Consider the following 20145-nt stretch of genomic DNA (forward strand, 5'->3'; position numbering starts at 1 on the left):
ATTATTCTCTCTCCTTCAACACAACACTCTACTCCAGCTCTCCATCATTATTCTCTCTCCTTCAACACAAGACTCTACTCCAGCTCTCCATCATTATTCTCTCTCCTTCAACACAACACTCTACTCCAGCTCTCCATCATTATTCTCTCTCCTTCAACACAAGACTCTACTCCAGCTCTACATCATTATTCTCTCTCCTTCAACACAACACTCTACTCCAGCTCTACATCATTATTCTCTCTCCTTCAACACAACACTCTACTCCAGCTCTCCATCATTATTCTCTCTCCTTCAACACAACACTCTACTCCAGCTCTCCATCATTATTCTCTCTCCTTCAACACAACACTCTACTCCAGCTCTCCATCATTATTCTCTCTCCTTCAACACAACACTCTACTCCAGCACTCCATCATTATTCTCTCTCCTTCAACACAACACTCTACTCCAGCTCTCCATCATTATTCTCTCTCCTTCAACACAACACACTACTCCAGCTCTACATCATTATTCTCTCTCCTTCAACACAACACACTACTCCAGCTCTCCATCATTATTCTCTCTCCTTCAACACAAGACTCTACTCCAGCTCTCCATCATTATTCTCTCTCCTTCAACACAACACTCTACTCCAGCTCTCCATCATTATTCTCTCTCCTTCAACACAACACTCTACTCCAGCTCTCCATCATTATTCTCTCTCCTTCAACACAACACACTACTCCAGCTCTCCATCATTATTCTCTCTCCTTCAACACAACACTCTACTCCAGCTCTCCATCATTATTCTCTCTCCTTCAACACAACACTACTCCAGCTCTCCATCATTATTCTGCCTGCCTGCCTGTGTTTATTCAATCTTAACCTCTGACCTTAACTCTAACCCCACACCATGTTCTCTACATCCATTTATTCCCACGCAGATTCTCTTCCACTGCTGCACCAGCAGCCCTGCAGAGGAGGACCGAGGAGGACACATGAATATGGATCAGATTCTCTTCCACTGCTGCACCAGCAGCCCTGCAGAGGAGGACCGAGGAGGACACATGAATATGGATCAGATTCCCATCTTAAGCTCCATCATTTCCTACGGAGGTATCATGCAGTGATATGGTATCATGCAGTGATATGGTACCATGCAGTGAGAACTAGGGATGGGACTTGGAAATGATTTCACTATTCTTATAATATCTGGATTGTTGAAATACATGAGTGTGGACCTGCTTGCGCGACTCAGGAGAGGCGGTCCACTGTGCTCGTTGTTTCAGCAGACATATGGGGGAGGGGTGCTAGAGGAGCAGGGGCTGGTGTGTCTGACACAGAGAGAGATCATCCTATCTGGTCGTGTGTTTCTTGACTGCATCAAATCAATATAAAGAAACTAGCTAAGTACACAATCCAGTTAGCTAGCTAGCAAGGCTAATTGATGTTTTCTGCTGATCTCCCCGCGTCCTTGTCTACAACAACTCCATTCCTATTAAACAACAGCCTACCTTTTGGTTGGTCATTGTAGCCTACTCCTTCTCATTTAGCCAACTCCATTCCTATTAAACAACAGCCTACCTGTTGGTTGGTCATTGTAGCCTACTCCTTCTCATTTAGCCAACTCCATTCCTATTAAACAACAGCCTACTCCTTCTCATTTAGCCAACTCCATTCCTATTAAACAACAGCCTACCTGTTGGTTGGTCATTGTAGCCTACTCCTTCTCATTTAGCCAACTCCATTCCTATTAAACAACAGCCTACCTGTTGGTTGGTCATTGTAGCCTACTCCTTCTCATTTAGCCAACTCCATTCCTACCTGCTGGTTGGTCATTGTAGCCTACTCCTTCTCATTTAGCCAACTCCATTCCTATTAAACAACAGCCTACCTGTTGGTTGGTCATTGTAGCCTACTCCTTCTCATTTAGCCAACTCCATTCCTATTAAACAACAGTCTACTCCTTCTCATTTAGCCAACTCCATTCCTATTAAACAACAGCCTACCTGTTGGTTGGTCATTGTAGCCTACTCCTTCTCATTTAGCCAACTCCATTCCTATTAAACAACAGCCTACCTTTTGGTTGGTCATTGTAGCCTACTCCTTCTCATTTAGCCAACTTCATTCCTATTAAACAACAGCCTACCTTTTGGTTGGTCATTGTAGCCTACTCCTTCTCATTTAGCCAACTCCATTCCTATTAAACAACAGCCTACCTTTTGGTTGGTCATTGTAGCCTACTCCTTCTCATTTAGCCAACTCCATTCATATTAAACAACAACCTACCTTTTGGTTGGTCATTGTAGCCTACTCCTTCTCATTTAGCCAACTCCATTCCTATTAAACAACAACCTACCTTTTGGTTGGTCATTGTAGCCTACTCCTTCTCATTTAGCCAACTCCATTCCTATTAAACAACAACCTACCCTTTGGTTGGTCATTGTAGCCTACTCCTTCTCATTTAGCCAACTCCATTCCTATTAAACAACAGCCTACCTTTTGGTTGGTCATTGTAGCCTACTCCTTCTCATTTAGCCAACTCCATTCCTATTAAACAACAGCCTACCCTTTGGTTGGTCATTGTAGCCTACTCCTTCTCATTTAGCCAACTCCATTCTGTAATTGTAATTCCATTCAGCAATATTAGAAATCTCCCACTTCACTTGGAGCCTCACTGTGGTGCTGCTTTGATTGATGGCAATAACAAGCTACACGCGTGAAAAACTGTCATATATTAAAATGTCTGTCCTTGTATGTAGCAATGTCACAAATAATTGAATTACATTTTAGACAAAGCCTTTTCATTAAAATAGGCTTTTTAAATCTTTTTAATATATATATTTTTATACTCTCCCAGGTAATTGAAGTCCATTCAGATATTGGAATAACCGAGCCCATCCCTAGTAAGGACTGACAGCTAGCTGCAGTTTGTAGCTAGTAGTTGTTTATTCTCAGTTTGTGGTGTTTAGTCACTCTGTTAGTGTTTAGATTCAGATCCGTCTCGGTTTGACCTCAGCATCACCTGATACACACACGTACATACACGCACACACACACGTACATACACGCACACACCCACGTACACACACGCACACACCCACGTACATACACGCACACACCCACGTACATATATACACACACGTACATATATACACACACACACACACGTACATACACGCACACACCCACACACGTACATATATACACACACACACACATTACGACACACACACACACACATTACGACACACACACACACACACACACACACACACATTAGGACACACACACATTAGGACCACCCCCCCGGGTTGTTTATATATACAGATGTGAGAGGTAGAGAAGAGCAGATGTTTCCAGTTAGGCCGTCCTTCATAAAGCCTCAACATGATGTTGTAATGCAGGAGGAGGGTTGTGTGTGTGTGTGTCTGGGTCTCTATGCTGCAAGAAGAACATCCTTATGGGGGAGTAGGTCAATCACTAGTCTAACCCTGGGCTGGTCCAGACACACGCTTCAGACTGGAGACTGTTAGTGTGTTCTGACACAGTGGATGGCGACACCTGGAGAGATACTAGCACCTATTTAACCATTTGCATATGAACGTCCAGTATACAACTCACATAGGGCACGAGTACAGCACACAAACACACACAGGTGGTTGCACTAAGCTAATGTTACTTGACAGACACTGAGAAAATGGAAGTAGGGAATATAAGGTAACTGTCCACTTGACAAAGACTGAATCACATCATTTCAACAACAAAACATTCTTAATGTGATGAAGTTGAATCAACTGATTGGATTTGCAAAAAGTCCTCACCTTAAGAGAATGTTGCATTTTCTTCACCCAACTTTTAACCTAAATCCAATGACATGGTGAAGTTTTAGTTTTGTTGCTTTCACATTGAATTCACGGTAGTGGACAACAACCAAATGTAACTAAAAACTAGACGTTGAACTGACGTCTGTGCCCAGTGGGGGAATGAAATCACTGGAGACATAAGCAACGACCTCAATCCCACAGAAACAAGTGGATTTACCAAAAGCTCAGAGGATTTGACAGCGAACAACTTACTCTGTTCTGTCAACTACATCAAGACTTAGACACCAGTAAAGAGTGTGACAGGGGAGAGAGGAGGGGGGAACAGAGAGGGAGGGAGGAACAGAGAGGAGGGGGGAACAGAGAGGGAGGGAGAGTCTCCAAAAGGCATTAGGGGTTGCACAAAAAGATGCCCAATTTTCACAACAACTCACAGTTCAGAGAGAAAATCACCACTACAGAGTCTGACAGAACAGCAACAAAACCCTCACAGTGTGTATTCTGACAGATAACGCTATGCCCAGCTGTGGCTAGGGGTTTCTGGGTCAATATGGCTTCAAAACCAGCAGAAGGAGAAATATAAACTCAACTCACAGTTCAGACAGAAAATCCCTGGCCTCAACCACTGTGGGAAGAATAGCCACATCAACGCCACATCAATAGCAACAAGTCCCTGGCTGCCCTCATAATCATCACTGGACTAACAGCAGCAGACGTAAGGACTGGGCAGGGTTGATGTATACTCACTGGACGCTAACCACACTCCGAAACATACTACACTGACACTCCAACACACACACACCTTCTGCTACTCTCTGTTTATTATCTATGCATAGTCACTTTACCCCTACCTACATATTACCTCAATTACCTGGACTAACCTGTACCCCTGCACCTTGACTCAGTACCGGTACCCCCTACAAATAGCCTCGTTATTGTTATTTCATTTTATTTGCTTTGAAGATGTTAAGAGCTGCTTGTGAACATTACTGTGTGTGTGTGTGTGTGTGTGTGTGTGTTAGCCGTGTGTGTGTTAGCGGTGTGTGTGTGTTAGCGGTGTGTGTGTGTGTGTGTTAGCGGTGTGTGTGTGTGTGTTAGCGGTGTGTGTGTGTGTGTTAGCGGTGTGTGTGTGTGTGTGTTAGCGGTGTGTGTGTGTGTTAGCAGTGTGTGTGTGTTAGCAGTGTGTGTGTTAGCGGTGTGTGTGTGTTAGCGGTGTGTGAGTTAGCGGTGTGTGTGCATGTTAGCGGTGCGCGGGTCAGCTGTTTGTTCACCAGCACCCACCTGCAATTGCTAATAAACATCCTCAACCGCCCAACTATATGTGAAAGTCTGAGGCCAGCACCCGACCCTAACCCACAAACATAGAACATGTGGCTACAGTCCAATAGTTTTTGAAAGGGGGGCAGGACTGTTTTTTTGCATAATTTAGATATTACGTTTCTGCTTATAATTTTCTACATTTTGTCTATAATTAGATACATGTAGCTTCCCTCTTGTCATTATATGTTGCCCTAGAAGACTAAATAAACACCTGCTCAACAGAATAAAGTAATAGATAGATAGAACGAATGCTTCAATCTAGTTGACGTCGGTGAAGTTCTCTCTGTCATCTTCATTCGCGGAGCAAAGGCATTTAGTGACTGGGGAGAAAATGCAATAACACAAATTAATGGAAAGATTTTCTGTGAAAAGATGTCCAGATACCACCAGTTTGACGGTTGTCAGGAAACAGAAAGCTGTGAAAACGACCCAATGAGTTTCTGATCAGATTTCAGTTCTGATTGGATGCATATTTTATGTGGCCGAAATACTATCAAATTTTATGATGCTGATAAAGACAGCACCTCTACAGACGGTATATAACTGCACATTCACATTCTCTCAAGAGGCTGACAGAAAGAAATCGTATTTCTCCACTGCTGTTCCCAAGTCCAAATTGTGCCCACATTTGGTGTATCATTTTACTGCTAGAAATGCTTCAATCTGCAGGAGTTAATAATAAGGCCATTTGAGAGGATATACACCCAGAGTCAGCGTCCAGATTTCACTTTCCAGTTAACCCATCTAAACAGTAGGCTACAGTTCTCTTGACATGTCACAGGCCTATTTGAAGTCCGTCTTGTGACTATCGAATTTGTATAGTGCCTCAGAATTATCACACATAACAACAATATTTAATGACCCGAAACCCGTTTGCCCCGTGGATATAACATCGGGGCCATCAGGTTATGAGTCAACCCACATATCACTAGTGTGTGTGTCTCTGTCTCTCTGTGTGTGTGTGTGTGTGTGTGTGTGTGTGTGTGTGTGTGTGTGTGTGTGTGTGTGTGTGTGTGTGTGCGACACAGATATGGAGGTCAACAAGGTGTTTTTTTACCTGTTTCCCCCCAACACCTACACACTCTATTGACGTCATAATGAGTGGCGGCAACCCCCACACAATCAAGTGACATAATAGTTTTGCTTGATGCAAACACAGTAAGGTGATATAACTGAATGAGCACCACACAAACACAGTCCTAATGATGTCACACACCTGTTCTCAACCACCGGCACCACAGACGCATGAGAAGAGTAGTCTCTGTAGTGGTTTGGCTGTGTGAGTGTGTGTGTGTGTGTAGGTCTGGCTGAGGCTGCTCTGTGTGATGCTGTGAGAAAGTGACACCTGACACTTTATCACAGGTGCTGGTGACAATACAAGACTAAGCCCCGCCTCTTCTGGAGAAGGTGAGAGAGGGGGGTGTGTTTGTGTGACTGGGTACGTGTTAAGGTGATAGCTGCTGACTAAGCTGTGTGGAGAGGTAAGGGATACATCCTCATGACCACATGGTTCCGTTTCATTTCCTTCGCCATTTCACCGGCAAGTTAAAACCCACTCATTCATCCAATGGTAAGGTCTGATTGGCAAGTGTGTGAATATATGTTTTTATTGTTTATTTCACTTTGGTTAATTATCTATTCCACTTGCTTTAAAAAAAAGTTAAAAGTTAAAAGTTAAGAACAAATTTGCCACCCTATGGGATTCCCAATCACAGCTGGATGTGATACAGCCTGGAATTGAACCAGGGACTGTAGTGATACCTCTTGCACTGAGATGCAGTGCCACAGACTGTTGTGCCACTCGGGAGCCCCCATTTGCTTTGGCAAATCTAAACATATGATTCCCATGCCATTAAAGCCCTTATATTGACATTTAATTGAAATTGAGAGAGAGAGAGGCAAGCAAAAGACTAAACTCTTTCATTTGATAATGACACAATCTCGTCTCCTCTCTCGTCTCCTCTATCGAGGGGGAGGGGGTGTTCTGTTTCTTTGATTATGTCTCAGGAAGCTTTTAGCTGCTGTTAGGCCCTGGAGTGAGTCTCTTTACATCAGTCTATATATATACACCTGAAGGAATAGTCTTGGCTGGGTTAGACAGAGCATTCTACTGTAAACCCCTGTCACTGTGTGCGTGCATATGTGTGTCTCTTTCTCTCTCTTTGTGTGCGTGTGTGAGTGCGTGTGTTTGTGTGGAGAGCAGCCTTCAGATATACCCACGCCCCCTGTTAATTAAGCAATAAGGCCAGAGTAGGTGTGGTATATGGCCAATATACCACGGCTAAGGGATGTTCTTACGTGCAACACAATGTGTTATATAACTGTCACACTCCCTCTGCAGCTCCAGTCATTGTCCTCAGTAGGATTCTAATAGTCGTTTAAAAAATACTTTTTAGAAAGCTGGACACGACTCACATGACTGTATAGGTAAGCCTGCTGTGCTTATGGATGAACATGAGAAAATGTTCTCCTTCCTGTTTTGAGTTTTATATCCACCACTGTTTACATACAGTATGTACATAATATTACAACCATATGCCTGTCTCTCTCTCTCTTTCTCCCCAGTTTCACCTTCTTTTTATACGTTATCAAGTCAACCATACACTGTACAGGGTAAATCATTTTTGGGATTCATGTGTGTACATTGTGCATAAGGGGATTGCATTCCTGGTGCTACAGTCAGTACAGCTATTAATCACACAGTCAGTACAGCTATAATCACACAGTCAGTACAGCTACAGTCACACAGTCAGTACAGCTACAGTCACACAGTCAGTACAGCTACAATCACACAGTCAGTACAGCTACAGTCACACAGTCAGTACAGCTACAGTCACACAGTCAGTACAGCTACAGTCACACAGTCAGTACAGCTACAGTCACACAGTCAGTACAGATACAGTCACACAGTCAGTGCAGCTACAGTCACACAGTCAGTGCAGCTACAGTCACACAGTCAGTACAGCTACAGTCACACAGTCAGTACAGCTATTAATCACACAGTCAGTACAGCTACAATCACACAGTCAGTACAGCTACAGTCACACAGTCAGTACAGCTACAATCACAGTCAGTACAGCTACAGTCACACAGTCAGTACAGCTACAGTCACACAGTCAGTACAGCTACAGTCACACAGTCAGTACAGCTACAGTCACACAGTCAGTACAGTAACAGTCACAGTCAGTACAGCTACAATCACACAGTCAGTACAGCTACAGTCACACAGTCAGTACAGCTACAGTCACAGTCAGTACAGCTACAGTCACACAGTCAGTACAGCTACAGTCACACAGTCAGTACAGCTACAGTCACACAGTCAGTACAGCTACAGTCACACAGTCAGTACAGCTACAGTCACACAGTCAGTACAGCTACAGTCACACAGCCAGTACAGTTACACAGTCACAACAGATACAGTCCCACAGCCAGTACAGTCACACAGTCAGTACAGCTACAGTCCCACAGCCAGTACAGTCACACAGTCAGTACAGCTACAGTCCCACAGCCAGTACAGTCACTCAGTCAGAACAGCTACAGTCACTCAGTCAGTTCAGCTACAGTACAGTCACATTGTCAGTACAGCCTGAAATCAGTTGGTTCTGAGTTAATCTCTTCTTCTGGACTATCTTAGCTGTCTCTCAAATCTACAGGAGTGTAAACAGTAGAGGAATGCCGGGAAAAGGAAACCAGAAGATGAAGGGAGATCAAACCCAGAAAACCCCAGTGAGAATCGTATGACTTCTACACACACAGATGCACCGATGCAAAAGGTGGCATGTGGACATACAGACAAGCATGCATACACCCACATACACAGGCAGTAATGCACACATGCACATATGCACACACACACGCGTGCACACATGAACACACACACACACACACATATTAGGCGAATGTGTTAGTGATTATGGTTGGTGACAGGGGGTCTGTGGAGCTCTGTAGAGGCGCTGCCTGCACTACTTCCCAGACCCAGAACAGACTGGGCTGCAGACTGGAGCCTAATCCCTCAGCTCCTCCCTCGACTCCTCCCCCCAGGAAGTCCTGGAATTCAAGGTAACCCTAGGAGTCTGGCTGCCCTGACAACACTTACTGTAGCAAACTGGGCTCACTGCATACACAGTAGAGAGGAGAGGAAAAGAGAGGTCCTTTAGAGTTCTAGATAGCTGAGTAGACTAAACAGTCACATCTAAAACTGATCAAAACTGCTCTGTGGTTAAGCAGCCATCCTGTGAAAGACTGCTGCCCTGCTACAGAGCCCCTCCCTCCCTGTTCCCCCATCCATCCAGCTGGTCAGACGTTTCTACGTGTGTTTTATGGACCACAGCAGAGGCCAAGGAGGGAAAACAGACGTGTGTGGGAGACAGGGTGTGAGACAGACGGCTGGTACTGACAGCTAGGAGGGACGTTTCAGTCGTACCCCCCCACTCTCTACGTCAGCCTCTGGAGTCTGCAATGGAAGTTACAGATGCATGTTCCATGTTTTATATTGCATATCTAGACTGAAATCCATCTCTTATAAAACATGGACTCTCAGTTGGGACACTGACAGAGTACAGGCATTAGGGTCAACTGAAGGCTGCAGACCGGATACTGTCCCCTTATTATTTTATAATGAGTCCTGGCCACCAACTAAACTATATCAACAAATAAATACATTATTTTAGCTCTGTGGATTAGAGTGGACACACACGCATGCATGCACATATCTCACAAACACACTTTGATCCCTTTGTGATGAAACAGGAAATATCACCTCCTCGTCCACCTTGTTACACATTACCATACACATGTCCAGCTGCAGGACCCTAGTCCTACGTGAGAGTGTGTGTGTGTGCATGCCGTGCATACATGAGTGTGTGTGTGTGTGTGTGTGCGTGCCGTGCACACATAAGAGTGTGTGTGTGTGTGCCGTGCATACATGAGAGTGTGTGTGTGTGCCGTGCATACATGAGTGTGTGTGTGTGTGTGTGCGTGCATACATGAGAGTGTGTGTGCGTGCCGTGCATACATGAGTGTGTGTGTGTGTGTGTGCGTGCCGTGCATACATGAGTGTGTGAGTGTGCCGTGCATACATGTGTGTGAGTGTGCCGTGCACACATGAGAGTGTGTGTGTGCGTGCCGTGCATACATGAGTGTGTGTGTGTGTGTGTGCCGTGCATACGTGTGTGAGTGTGTGTGCCGTGCATACATGAGAGTGTGTGTGCGTGCCGTGCATACATGAGTGTGTGTGTGTGTGTGTGCGTGCCGTGCATACATGAGTGTGTGAGTGTGCCGTGCATACATGTGTGTGAGTGTGCCGTGCATACATGAGAGTGTGAGTGTGTGAGTGTGCCGTGCATACATGAGTGTGTGTATGTGTGCTGTGCATACATGAGAGTGTGAGTGTGTGTGTCCTCCAGACATCCACACAACCCTACACTGGCCCACTGACTGGCTGTTGTGCAGGGTTTCCCAAACTCGGTCCTTTCCTCTCCTTTCCTTTCCCTTCCTCTCCTCCTCTCCACTTGGAAAGGATTTGTTTCTGGGGTCTCTGTGTATTTTATGTTCTCTTCAGGCAAGCTTGGGCAGAGAGAGATTGAGAGAGAGAGGGAGGGGTGTGGGGGGGGAGATACATTTCCTGAGCTTAGTTAGGCCTTCTGGCCCCTCAGGCTGCTGGGATTTCTCTCCACGGCTCACAAAGCGATCGCAGCTGAGCAAAGGCTAAACACACACACACACTGCACGCACGCACACATACACCACATGCACACACGCCTTGTCAGTGCTTTTGTAGAAATAAGAGTTCTGCATCGTGCACCAATTGGCAAGACGAGCGTAAGTGAAAACACATGTTCTGTTGAATGCATGAAACAGAAGCAGAGGAGCCTCCTCTTGCAGATGAAAACAAATGCAGAGTAGATTGTCAGGAAGACAGGGACCCAACGGAAATGTTTTCCAAATCAACATGCAATACTTGAACTAGATTTGAGAAAACAAACTGTTTGCAGCCCGGGGCTATAAGCCAGGGCTATCATATTTCAGACATCTGCACATACAACCATTCACCAGAACATGTTCACCCAAGGGCCCCTATTCATAAAGCTTTACAGAGTAGGAGGGCTGATCTAGGATCAGGTCCCCCTGTCCATCCATCTTATTTATTGTTATTTATTTATTATGATCTAAAACACTAAACTGATCCTAGCCCAGCACTTCTACACTGAGGTCTACTGTAATACTGTGTGGATAGTAGTTTCTACAGCCACAGGATGTCACTGAGGTACTTGACAAGCACAGGGAGAATTGCTGCATTGTCCATTAGGTCAGAATCCTAACCACTGTGATGTAATGACCCTTGACCTTTGAGTGCCTTTCTGACCATTGAAACTACAAGAAGTCTGGAACCAATCCTGCCATCTGACACACACACACACACACACACACACACACACACACACACACACACACACACACACACACACACACACACACATTATTACTACAGTGTGTTGACAGGTCTTGGACAGGGCTCCCTTCAAATAGAGGACAGGTCTAATCTAATCTAGGCCATCAGATCAGGTTGGAGCTCAGTCAGCCAGCTCAAAAAACAAGACCCAGGTAATCAGATCTCAGCGGGTATAGGATGGAGTCACCCTTAGACACAGATCTAAGGTCAATTTGTATGTCTCCCCCTAATAGTGAAGGTTATGATTTGGGGAAGATAGACTGACCCTAGATCTGTGACTAAAGGCAGATGTTATACATCGGCTTGTCTGGCTGCTACAGCGAGAGAATGCTGACCCACATTCAAATACCAGCACACGGTGACAGCATGGAACTGTGCAGATAGCAGATAGCAGTTTGGGTTTAGCTACCCTTGAGCTACCCTTGAACTCAATCGTACCTGGAACCCACAGGGTGAAAGCAAGAGAGGAAGACCCAAGAACAGCTGGAGGGGTGACACAGAACAAGACATGGAGAAAGTGGGGTGACGTATCAACACCTGGAAGGAATGGTGCAGGACAGAAGACCCAAGAACAGCTGGAGGGGTGACACAGAACAAGACATGGAGAAAGTGGGGTGACGTATCAACACCTGGAAGGAATGGTGCAGGACAGAAGACCCAAGAACAGCTGGAGGGGTGACACAGAACAAGACATGGAGAAAGTGGGGGTGACGTATCAACACCTGGAAGGAATGGTGCAGGACAGAAGACCCAAAAACAACTGGAGGGGTGACACAGAACAAGACATGGAGAAAGTGGGGGTGATGTATCAACACCTGGAAGGAATGGTGCAGGACAGAAGGGTTTGGAAGAGATTGGAAGCGTGTAATTCCATAAGGAATTCAAAGGCCTAAGTAAGTAATGTATGTTCTCTCGAACATCCCCTAACTTCTGCCATAATCCCCGAAATACCATCCCCTGATCCAGGAGCCTTCAGTCCATATCTGATGTGCAGATATGAGTGCAGGATTTTGTTCCAGCCAAGAACACAAGAACACAGCCCTACTCCAGTGTAAAAAGCATGTATCTATGTCAGCTGGTGGTCTCTGGTGTGTGTTTGTGTTTGTGCATGTGGAAGCTTTTGTTCCAGTCCAGCACTAACCCACCACCACAACACCCCTACAAAGTAAACATCCATTGAGTCTCAACCGAGGGGGTACGCACCTTCTTGGCGGCCCGCGACGGAGACCTTCGCGTGGGCTTGGGTACCTCTCTGGTCAGGGTAGTGGGCAGTTTGGACACGGAGCCGTTCTCTCTCTTGGCCGTGGGCGAGGAGGCCGGGGGCGAGGAGGGGGGTGGTGAGGCTGGGGGTGAGGCAGGGGACACAGAGGTGGGTCCCCCCAGACGGACAGCCATCTCCTCGGTGCAGACGAGGCGCAGGCTGCGGAGGTACTCGTCCGTCTCCCGGTCTACCACCAGCAGCCTGGTCTCATGCTCCACCGCCTTGATCCTCTGCACCACCTGTGGGCAGAGGGAGATCATTATTGCACATCATTATAACACTGTACAGAGCCATAATATGACATTTGAAATGTGTATATTTGAAACTTGTGAGTGTTACTGTTCATTTTTTAAATTGTATATATTACTCTGTTGTTTATTATCTAGTTCACTTGCTTTGGCAATATAAACATGTTTCCCATGCCAATAAAGCCCTTTGAATGAAATGGAACAAAGGGGAGGATGAAAGCGTAAGATAGGGAGAGAAAGAGAAAGAGAGTAATAACATGATAGTTGACATGATAATGAAGTAGTGAACTACAGGGAATAGGGGGTGATGGGAGACAGAAACACCAACACTCTCTACAGTAGCTGGACCCTACATCATGTCAGCCTTTTTGTTGAAGTGTCTAAAGTGGGTCTCCCTTGTCCCAGGCCTCCCAGCAGACGTCTGTCTCCGCCAGTGATGACTTACTGCTGAGCAGCATGGGGTAAGGGACTAGGGAGGAAGGGTTTGGGAACACATTCTCATTTACAGCAACGACCTGGGGAATAGTTACAGGGCAGATGAGGGGGGATGAACGAGCCAATTGTAAACTGGGGATGGTTAGGTGGCAATGATGGTATGAGGGTTAGATTGGGAATTTAGCCAGGACACTAGGATTAACACCTCTACTCTGACAATAAGTGTCATGGGATCTTTAGTGACCACTAGAAAGTCAGGACACCCGTTTAACATCCCATCCAAAAGACAGCACCCTACACAGGGCAATGTCCCCAATGACTGCCCTGGGGCATTATTTTTTAGACCAGAGGAAAGGGTGCCTCCTACTGGCCCTCCAACACCACTTCCAGCAGCATCTGGTCTCCCATCCAGGGACTGACCAGGACCAACACTGCTTAGCTTCAGAAGCCAGCCAGCAGTGGTGGTGTGCTGCTGGCTTTAACCAGCAGTGGTATGCAGGATGGTGTGCTGCTGGTTAAAGCCAGCAGTGGTATGCAGGGTGGTGTCCTGCTGGTTAAAGCCAGCAGTGGTAGGCAGGGTGGTGTGCTGCTGGTTAAACCCAGCAGTGGGATGCAGGGTGGTGTGCTGCTGGTTAAAGCCAGCAGTGGTATGCAGGGTGGTGTGCTGCTGGTTAAAGCCAGCAGTGGTATGCAGGGTGGTGTGCTGCTGGTTAAAGCCAGCAGTGGTATGCAGGGTGGTGTGCTGCTGGCACATATTAAACATGTCGATGTAGACCACTGACAGAGAAAACCGGATGGAGTTGGACAGTTCGTGATGTGCAATACTCACTTGATGGTGCGTATCTTTCTCCACATTTCCCCCGTTCACCTCAATGACACGGTCCCCCGGGCGCAGCCCCGAAGCTTCCGCTGACGACGCGGGCTCAACTTTGCGAATGAACTGGCCGTTCTTCCCCTTCTCACCGTGCAAGTGAAACCCATACCCGTTCTCACTCTTTGTCATGATACAAAGCCGTGGTTTCAGTTCGCTGGCCATTTCTCCTGCAGTCCAGGACTTTAACCCTATTTTGTTCTTGAATATAGTTAGCAATGCAGAAAACATACAAAAATGTAATACAATAATGACCCAACAGAGCGCAGAGCGAAACTTTCACTCTACATGTAAAACACCATCCTCTGCGTATGCGTAATTTGTTCCAAAAGTTGCTCTGCAGGTTCTTCACACACAAAAACGCTCCAAACACAAGAAAACACTCCGTATTAAAAATTATATTCCAGCATTGAACTTCACATGTAATAAAGGCAAACTCCTCCTAAAATAGCGTAAATTATTGACCCAGGCGAACGTATTGCATGGTGGAGCCAAGATATCCGCTAGTCGTATCGTCTCTCCGAAAACGAGTGAATTATTCTTGTTGGAGGCGCAGCGTCTTCAATGCCTCCAATTTGCCCATCCTGAGGACTGATAAAGCGAGAGACCCCCCGTGCACCATGCTGCACCAGGAAAGAGCAACAGGCACTAACTAACCCCTCTCTCGACCTCCATCCATAACAATCGGTTGGGGAATAAGGATTCAATTACAACACATGCCGGGTTTCCAGATAATTGGATAGGACACTCGTTTGGTGCGTAATAGCACCCCCCTCGCTAGAAATCAACGAGTTTTTCTGAGGCTGTCATTATAAGAGCGCGGCTCTTGAAGAGTGGTCTAAGAAGGGGTGCTTTCTCACTGAGTAGCCTAATCAAGCGCATGCTGTGGAAATGCTGCCGTTTAGCACGGGATGGGGGTCCAGGTATGAGGACTCCGCAAGTAATCGACCAATCAGTGTGCTCGCTGAGTGTCTCAAGTGTCCAAAATGGCGACCTCACCAAAAATAGTTAGGAGGTTGTTTTGTTGTGTCGGAAAGGACTCAATTGTATCATGTTGATAACACAATGATTCGTTGTCATTAAATTCAGGTAAATAACGATTTATTTGTAACATGACCCCTCTAGCACCATTACGCATGGCATACAATTACGCATACCGTTCATGTTACAATGGTGCCCCTAAGTGGTCAAATCACGAAATACATGTAAAAACGGTATGAAAAGTGATAGTAGTATACATTTTTTTGTGTGTGGTGGTGGTGGGGGGGATTTGTGGGAACTAGTGAACAAGTGTACACTTCAGGAGAAGGGAGATGTTATTGGAACGCACCCTATCCTACACTGAGTAGCACAAGCTGAACTGCAACAGAAGGGGGAGCCCGTCTGGCCTACATTGTCACAGTGAAACTAGTGAGAGGAGCACTAATACATTAACACAGAGGGGGCAGCAGAGTCTTTACAGCTCTGGGGGGGAAGTTTCCCCTGGACACTGATCTTGGGTCAGTTTAGCATTTTCCCCAAAATGGTTAATGTTAGGATTGGGGTAGGGTCAGCTGATACCCTACTCTGTCTTTTCTAAGGCCAAGGAGGTTGTACATATGGATATAATATGCTGTTGCTGTCTATACATAGAAACAGCAGGTGGCAGCAGAGGAATGTATTTGCAGAGGCCACGAAGACTGTACATGTACATGTTACTCTACAATACAGGTATGATACATGATCAAGAGATAGAAATAGAATTCCTGATTCTATGTCCAGTGCACCAGTATGTCTCATTGACTTGAATGGGGATGCCGGTTCTAGCAATTCTATTTATATTTAGCCTACTTTATTTTGTTTGTGTTTGATTTATTTGACAATTCAAAAACACAATACAACCACAAATGTGGATACAATGCATTTAACAACTATCGAGAATAACACAAAATGTAAAAAAAAACATTCTATACAGTATATTCACATACTGTATTTACAGTATATATATGCTTACGTTATTGTCTCTCTGTAACTTGCAAATAAAGAGCGTCACACACTCCACATATAAACTCCCAGTCATTTATTGGGTAAATCACCAAGTCAGCACCTCCACACAAAATCATTTTTCTGGGTGTGCGCCAGCTCATATTTTTTTTAAATTATTTGTAACTTGCAGACAGCACTATTTCTCATACTTTTCAAACTGTGGATTAAACACAACAACAGAGAGAAACTGAGGAGGAGCAGTCCTGTCTTTAGTGTCATCCCAGGATATTAGTGTCTCTTCTTGGAGGAGCAGTCCTGTCTTTAGTGTCATCCCAGGATATTAGTGTCTCTTCTTGGAGGAGCAGTCCTGTCTTTAGTGTCATCCCAGGATATTAGTGTCTCTTCTTGGAGGATCAGTCCTGTCTTTAGTGTCATCCCAGGATATTAGTCTCTTCTTGGAGGAGCAGTCCTGTCTTTAGTGTCATCCCAGGATATTAGTCTCTTCTTGGAGGAGCAGTCCTGTCTTTAGTGTCATCCCAGGATATTAGTGTCTCTTCTTGGAGGAGCAGTCCTGTCTTTAGTGTCATCCCAGGATATTAGTGTCTCTTCTTGGAGGAGCAGTCCTGTCTTTAGTGTTATCCCAGGATATTAGTGTCTCTTCTTGGAGGAGCAGTCCTGTCTTTAGTGTCATCCCAGGATATTAGTGTCTCTTCTTGGAGGAGCAGTCCTGTCTTTAGTGTCATCCCAGGATATTAGTCTCTTCTTGGAGGAGCAGTCCTGTCTTTAGTGTCATCCCAGGATATTAGTGTCTCTTCTTGGAGGAGCAGTCCTGTCGTTAGTGTCATCCCAGGATATTAGTGTCTCTTCTTGGAGGAGCAGTCCTGTCTTTAGTGTCATCCCAGGATATTAGTGTCTCTTCTTGGAGGAGCAGTCCTTTCTTTAGTGTCATCCCAGGATATTAGTCTCTTCTTGGAGGAGCAGTCCTGTCTTTAGTGTCATCCCAGGATATTAGTGTCTCTTCTTGGAGGAGCAGTCCTGTCTTTAGTGTCATCCCAGGATATTAGTGTCTCTTCTTGGAGGAGCAGTCCTGTCTTTAGTGTCATCCCAGGATATTAGTCTCTTCTAGGAGGAGCAGTCCTGTCTTTAGTGTCATCCCAGGATATTAGTCTCTTCTTGGAGGAGCAGTCCTGTCTTTAGTGTCATCCCAGGATATTAGTCTCTTCTTGGAGGAGCAGTCCTGTCTTTAGTGTCATCCCAGGATATTAGTGTCTCTTCTTGGAGGAGCAGTCCTGTCTTTAGTGTCATCCCAGGATATTAGTCTCTTCTTGGAGGAGCAGTCCTGTCTTTAGTGTCATCCCAGGACATTAGTCTCTTCTTGGAGGAGCAGTCCTGTCTTTAGTGTCATCCCAGGATATTAGTCTCTTCTAGGAGGAGCAGTCCTGTCTTTAGTGTCATCCCAGGATATTAGTGTCTCTTCTTGGAGGAGCAGTCCTGTCTTTAGTGTCATCCCAGGATATTAGTGTCTCTTCTTGGAGGAGCAGTCCTGTCTTTAGTGCCATCCCAGGATATTAGTGTCTCTTCTTGGAGGAGCAGTCCTGTCTTTAGTGTCATCCCAGGATATTAGTCTCTTCTTGGAGGAGCAGTCCTGTCTTTAGTGTCATCCCAGGATATTAGTGTCTCTTCTTGGAGGAGCAGTCCTGTCTTTAGTGTCATCCCAGGATATTAGTGTCTCTTCTTGGAGGAGCAGTCCTGTCTTTAGTGTCATCCCAGGATATTAGTGTCTCTTCTTGGAGGAGCAGTCCTTTCTTTAGTGTAATCCCAGGATATTAGTCTCTTCTTGGAGGAGCAGTCCTGTCTTTAGTGTCATCCCAGGATATTAGTGTCTCTTCTTGGAGGAGCAGTCCTGTCTTTAGTGTCATCCCAGGATATTAGTGTCTCTTCTTGGAGGAGCAGTCCTGTCTTTAGTGTCATCCCAGGATATTAGTGTCTCTTCTTGGAGGAGCAGTCCTTTCTTTAGTGTTATCCCAGGATATTAGTCTCTTCTTGGAGGAGCAGTCCTGTCTTTAGTGTCATCCCAGGATATTAGTGTCTCTTCTTGGAGGATCAGTCCTGTCTTTAGTGTCAGCCCAGGATATTAGTCTCTTATAGGAGGAGCAGTCCTGTCTTTAGTGTCATCCCAGGATATTAGTCTCTTCTTGGAGGAGCAGTCCTGTCTTTAGTGTCATCCCAGGATATTAGTCTCTTCTTGGAGGAGCAGTCCTGTCTTTAGTGTCATCCCAGGATATTAGTGTCTCTTCTTGGAGGAGCAGTCCTGTCTTTAGTGTCATCCCAGGATATTAGTCTCTTCTTGGAGGAGCAGTCCTGTCTTTAGTGTCATCCCAGGATATTAGTCTCTTCTTGGAGGAGCAGTCCTGTCTTTAGTGTCATCCCAGGACATTAGTCTCTTCTTGGAGGAGCAGTCCTGTCTTTAGTGTCATCCCAGGATATTAGTCTCTTCTAGAAGGAGCAGTCCTGTCTTTAGTGTCATCCCAGAATATTAGTGTCTCTTCTTGGAGGAGCAGTCCTGTCTTTAGTGTCATCCCAGGATATTAGTCTCTTCTTGGAGGAGCTGTACGTCAGTCAGGGAACCAATCACTTTCTGCAAGACGTTACTCTGACAGAAAGAACACAATCCATCCATCCATCCAGGCTCTACAGTCGTGGCCAAAAGTTTTGAGAATGACACAAATATTCATTTTCACCAAATCTGCTGCCTCAGTTTGTATGATGCCAATTTGCATATACTCCAGAATGTTATGAAGAGTGATCATATGAATTACAATTAATTGCAAAGTCCCTCTTTGTCATGCAAATTAACCGAATTCCCCAAAAACATTTCCACTGCATTTCAGCCCTGCCACAAAAGGACCAGCTGACATCATGTCAGTGATTCTCTCATTAACACAGGTGTGAGCGTTAACGAAGACAAGGCTGGAGATCACTCTGTCATGCTGATTGAGTTCGAACAACAGACTGGAAGCTTCAAAGGGAGGGTGGTGCTTGGAATCATTGTTCTTCCTCTGTCAACCACGGTTACCTGCAAGGAAACACGTTCCGTCATCATTGTTTTGCACAAAAAGGACTTCACAGGCAAGGATATTGCTGCCAGTAAGATTGCACCTAAATCAACCATTTATCAGATCATCAAGAACTTCAAGGAGAGCGGTTCAATTGTTTTGCCGAAGGCTTCAGGTCGCCCAAGAAATTCCAGCAAGTGCCAGGACCGTCTCCTAAAGTTGATTCAGCTGCGGGATCGGGGCACCACCAGTACAGAGCTTGCTCAGGAATGGCAGCAGGCAGGTGTGAGTGCATCTGCACGCATAGTGAGGCGAAGACTTTTGGAGGATGGCCTGATGTCAATAAGAGCAGAAAAGAAGCCACTTCTCTCCAGGAAAAACATCAAGGACAGACTGATATTCTGCAAAAGGTACAGGGATTGGACTGCTGAGGACTAGGGTAAAGCCATTTTCTCTGATGAATCCCCTTTCCGATTGTTTGGGGCCTCCTGAGACCACTCATGTGTGGGGTTGCTTCTCAGCCAAGGGAGTGGGCTCACTCACAATTTTTCCTAAGAACACAGCCATGAATAAAGAATGGTACGAACTCATCCTCCAAGAGCAACTTCTCCCAACCACCCAGGAACAGTTTGGTGACGAAAAATGCATTTTCCAGCATGATGGAGCACCTTGCCATAAGGCAAAAGTGATAACTAAGTGGCTTGGGTAACAAAACATCAATATTTTGGGTCCATG

At 45.6% G+C, this 20145-nt stretch overlaps 1 protein-coding gene across 1 annotated transcript in view; it reads right to left on the bottom strand.

The window, feature by feature from the left end:
- LOC149978977 (Na(+)/H(+) exchange regulatory cofactor NHE-RF2-like) overlaps positions 1-15316 on the bottom strand; it is a 55908-nt gene extending 40592 nt beyond the window's left edge. Inside the window, exons 1-2 of the mRNA XM_090197255.1 lie at positions 14348-15316; positions 12778-13074 (exon numbers count right to left, since the gene is read on the bottom strand). Of these exons, the coding sequence (XP_090053381.1) occupies positions 12778-13074; positions 14348-14620 (570 nt within the window). The 5' untranslated portion in view covers positions 14621-15316. The remainder of the gene's footprint in view (positions 1-12777; positions 13075-14347) is intronic.
- Positions 15317-20145: the final 4829 nt, after the last annotated feature.

This window comes from Oncorhynchus mykiss, chromosome 13 (genome assembly GCF_057628025.1).
Source record: "Oncorhynchus mykiss isolate SJ-2025 chromosome 13, ASM5762802v1, whole genome shotgun sequence".
Classification (NCBI taxonomy): Eukaryota; Metazoa; Chordata; class Actinopteri; order Salmoniformes; family Salmonidae; genus Oncorhynchus; species Oncorhynchus mykiss.